Source organism: Nicotiana tomentosiformis, chromosome 5, assembly GCF_000390325.3.
Source record: "Nicotiana tomentosiformis chromosome 5, ASM39032v3, whole genome shotgun sequence".
NCBI classification, from domain to species: Eukaryota; Viridiplantae; Streptophyta; class Magnoliopsida; order Solanales; family Solanaceae; genus Nicotiana; species Nicotiana tomentosiformis.
In genome coordinates, this window is record NC_090816.1 from 49,765,029 (window position 1) to 49,769,270 (window position 4,242).

The 4,242-nt window shown below is 40.8% G+C and overlaps 1 protein-coding gene across 1 annotated transcript; it reads right to left on the reverse strand.

Moving 5' to 3' along the window:
* Nucleotides 1-3,524: 3,524 nt before the first annotated feature.
* On the reverse strand, nt 3,525-3,998 carry LOC138892323 (uncharacterized). The gene has a single exon (XM_070176030.1). It carries the CDS (start codon nt 3,996-3,998, stop codon nt 3,525-3,527), a length of 474 nt encoding a protein of 157 aa, XP_070032131.1.
* Nucleotides 3,999-4,242: the final 244 nt, after the last annotated feature.

Consider the following 4,242-nt stretch of genomic DNA (forward strand, 5'->3'; position numbering starts at 1 on the left):
AGAGGTCGAATCCTGGCTCTGAATCGCCTACATACCTCGGGCGTAATGAGGATCAGGCCTCATGTAGTTCTAGAATAATATTTTTTTTGGAGGGGGGGGGGGGCGCACTTGTAGGAATTACCCCAATATCGTGTTATGACGATACTGAAATACAAGAAAATTTTGGAACCCGAATGACTTCATAGATTGTAGCTTTATTAGGAGACTTGAAGGACTTGACAATTTTAGAGTTTTGCTGATCAGTTTGTTATTCCTCATAGTATTATAACTTGGTTTGCTGCTTAGAAAAAGTTCCACGTTGTAGTTTTTGATCATGCAAAGAGAAGATACACACATGCCCATATATCTTAATGCAAATACATTTATATATGATGTAAATATGTAGGAATGATGATGCTTGGCTGCCGGCTAGCCGTTATTTGGGATATTGGGGAGATGGGATGTTTTAATCTGAAATCTCCGAGCTCTGGAGCATTATTTGAGATGCCGGGGAAGGGCCTTTGAATTTGTCTTGATTATTAACCGAGTTGTGTACCGTTTCGTAGATGTCAGAGCATTTGAATCTCCACGCGATGTGAGTATCTCCATGCGAGGAGTAGCTGACTTTGAATCCAAAGTCTCCACATGATGGGAGTAGTTGACTTTGAATGTAAAATCTCTATACGATGGGAGCATCTCCGTGCGATGATATTATTTGACTTTGAATGTAAAAATTCATGTAAGCTGCATAAATAAAGTGTCAAAACATTCAAGACAAAGCAGAGAAGTAAATGAGCATGCCTAAGTGATACTCTTGACTGTAGAATAAATTTGGGGCCGTCGATTGGTGAAACGTGTGACAAAATCGGATGGTCCATCCTTTGATTGGCGAAGTCGACGACGAGGTTTGCAACTATCTACGTGGAATATCCGATATGGTGGAGTGACAATGCGATATGTGTGAAGTACTCCAGTTGGCGAAGTGAATATTTTCTATATACAAGGCTCTGATTGGTGGGGGCCGGCATCTCGATATGTACAAGATGCTCCGATTGGTAGAGCAAATGGTTTGCTATATACAGGGCTCCGATTGGTAGGGCCAGCGGCTTGATATGTATAAGATGCTCCAATTGGTAGAGCAGACGGTTTGATATATACAAGGTGCTTCAATTGCATTGATGACTTGATTCTGGAATACCTGCAATGAATTTGAAGTTAGTCCTTAACCATATGAGAAAATCAACTGAATAATAAATAGGAGATATGGCCTCATGTAATTGTAGAAGGTTCGTCATTATTACCGACGCGCACGGAATAACTTGATTCGGGTAATCTTTTGATTCATGTCGATCCTGCACGGAAAGAAATATTCTTAGTGGGGGAGGGGAATTGATTTGTGCTGATCGTGGACCTGGCCTCCCCCTGGATGTGGTGGGTTATGCCACAAAGTACGATAGGTGGAAATTATTTTTAAAATCATTTATGTTTCTAGAAGTTATTTTGAAAATCGTTTATTTTTTATGGTAAATGATGTTGTCCTGGATTATGATATGTTTAGAAGTTCCTTTTAACACGAGTATTGTTTTTGCATGGCTCTGTCCTATTGATCACAATCTTCTGGATATGTCCCTGATGACGAAGCTTCTCATCATTGCGATCACATCATAATCTAAACAAATGCATTACAAATGGTTCCCTAGGGTTATGATAGAAACTTTTCAAGTTGCCTACATATCCGAGTGGAATCAGGTCTGAACGTAGTTCGAGGATGATGAAATGAGTTATGATAACTGAGCCTGACTCAAGCTGCCTACGTATCCAAATGGAATCAGGTTAACACGTAGTTTGATTACAATAGATGCAAAGTGGTAAGAAATTTGAAATGATATGGCCGAGTCTGACTCAGATTGCCTACGTATCCAAATGGAATCAAGCTAAAACATAGTTCGATTACGATAGATGACTGAATCCGACATTGATTGCCTATGTATTCATGCCAAAGGAAATCAAATTGTGGCGTAGTTCTAAATACATAAAAATGATATTTGGATGTCTATTACAAGAAGGGGGAGGGAGACTGGACCCTACGTGGGTTGCCTACGTATCCCACCGTGGGAATTCAAGTCAGGCGTAGTTATGTTACAACAAACACCCTAACTCTATTGTCTTCATATGTAGTATCTCTTGAATGCGTTTTAATTTATGAGATTCGTGCTGACTCTGCCATCCATTTCTACTAGGATTAGTACACCTCCCAACAATACACGATGGACCACATATGGACCTTGTCGATTTGGCGTGAACTTCCCTTTTGGCCTCTTATTAATGGGGGAATATCCTCTTCAAAACCAATTACCCCGGTGTGAACTACCGAGGTTTCACTTTTTTTTTTAAATGCGTTGGCTATCCTATTCTGATACAGCTAACCATGACACGCTGCATCTATTCTCTTTTCATCAATGAACATGAGTTGTTCTTTCCTAACACATATCCATTCTGCATCATCTAGCTTGGCTTCCTGGATAACTCTCAAAGATGATATCTTGACCTCTGTGGGTATCACAACTTTTTTTGTCATATACCCACATATATGGCATTTCCCCAGTGGATGTCCTCATAGTAGTGCGGTATCCCAGTAAGGCAAAGGATAGCTTCTCGTGCCACTTCTTATGATTGTCCACTATCTTTCGCAAGATCCTCTTGATGTTTTTGTTGGATTCTTCCACTGCTCCGTTCATATGTGGCCTGTGGATTTGGAGTTACGGTCGATGATTCTGAACTTCTCGCAAATATCCCTCATGAGATCACTGTTGAGATTTGTTGCATTGTCAGTTATGATTGACTCCGCAATCCTGAGTGTGTAGACTATGTTGTTACGGACAAAATCCACCACCAACTTCTCCGTGACAACCTTGTATGTAGAGGCTTCAACCCATTTAGTGAAGTAGTCGATGGATACCTATATGAAATGATGCCCGTTCGATGCAGCGGGTTCTATAGGTCCAATCACATCCATACTTCAAGCGATGAATGGCCAAAGGGAACCAATTATGTACAACTCATTAGGTGGAACCCGGATGAAATTCCCATGAATCTAACACTGGTGACACTTCTGCACGTCGCAGATACTATCACTTTCCATGGTAATCCAAAAGTATCTCGTTCTCAGGATCTTCATGGCTTTGGTGAAACCATTCATGTGAGATCCACACGTTTCTGCATGTATTTCTTCCAATAACCTTATTGCTTCAATAAAATTTATACACCTTAATAGAGCCAAGTCCGGGGTCCTCTTAATTCTCACTTATGACCGTTAGTGGAACATTTTGGGTATTCTCTTACTCTGAGGAACCTTTTGATGTCGTGGTACCAACATGATGATCTCGAACCACTATCTCGATGGGGTCGATGTAATTCTTGTCTGGATGCTGAATCATGTATGATAATGTTGCCAGAGCATCGGTGAACTCATTCTGAATTTTGGGCACATATTTGAACTCAATCTTGGTGAACTTCTTACAAAACTCCTTCATGAAGTGCAAATATTAGAGGATCTTGACATTCTTGGTGGTCCATTCACCTTGAACTTGATGTATCAGCAAATCAGAATCCCCAATGACAACAAGTTCCTTGATGTTCATGTCGATTGCCATCCTTATCCCGAGGATGCATGCTTCATATTCCACCATATTATTTGTGCAAGGGAACCTTATCTTAGCTAAAGCTGTATAATGTTGTCGTGACTCAGAAATTAGGATTGCCCCAATTCCTACTCCCTTGAAATTGGCAGCCCTATCGAAAAACATTCTCCACCCTGGATACGACTCTGAAATGTCCTCCCCAGAGAACAACACTTCTTCATCTGAGGGATACATGGTAAGTGGATCATAATAATTATCCACCGGTTCTTCTATGATATGATCAGCCAATGCTTGTCCTTTGACAATGTTTTGTGTCACGTAATCGATATCGAACTCACTGAGAAGGATCTGCCATTTGGCCAACTTTCCTGTAGGCATCATTTTATGGAAGATGTACTTAAGTGGGTCGAATCAGGATATCATATATGGGGTGTATGCCGATAGGTTGTGCCTTAACTTCTGAGCGATCCAGGTCAAAGTGCAGCAGGTTTGCTCTAACATGGTGTATCTGGCTTCGTACGGTGTGAAATTATTGCTAAGGTAATAGATTGGTTGCTCCTTCTTTCTAGTTTCATCGTGTTTTCACAACACGCATCCAAATGTATTATCCAAGACCGACAAG

What these genes read in the sequence shown, in the direction of transcription:
- LOC138892323 (XM_070176030.1), bottom strand. Translation starts at nt 3,998, where the DNA reads ATGCCTACAGGAAAGTTGGCCAAATGGCAGATCCTTCTCAGTGAGTTC.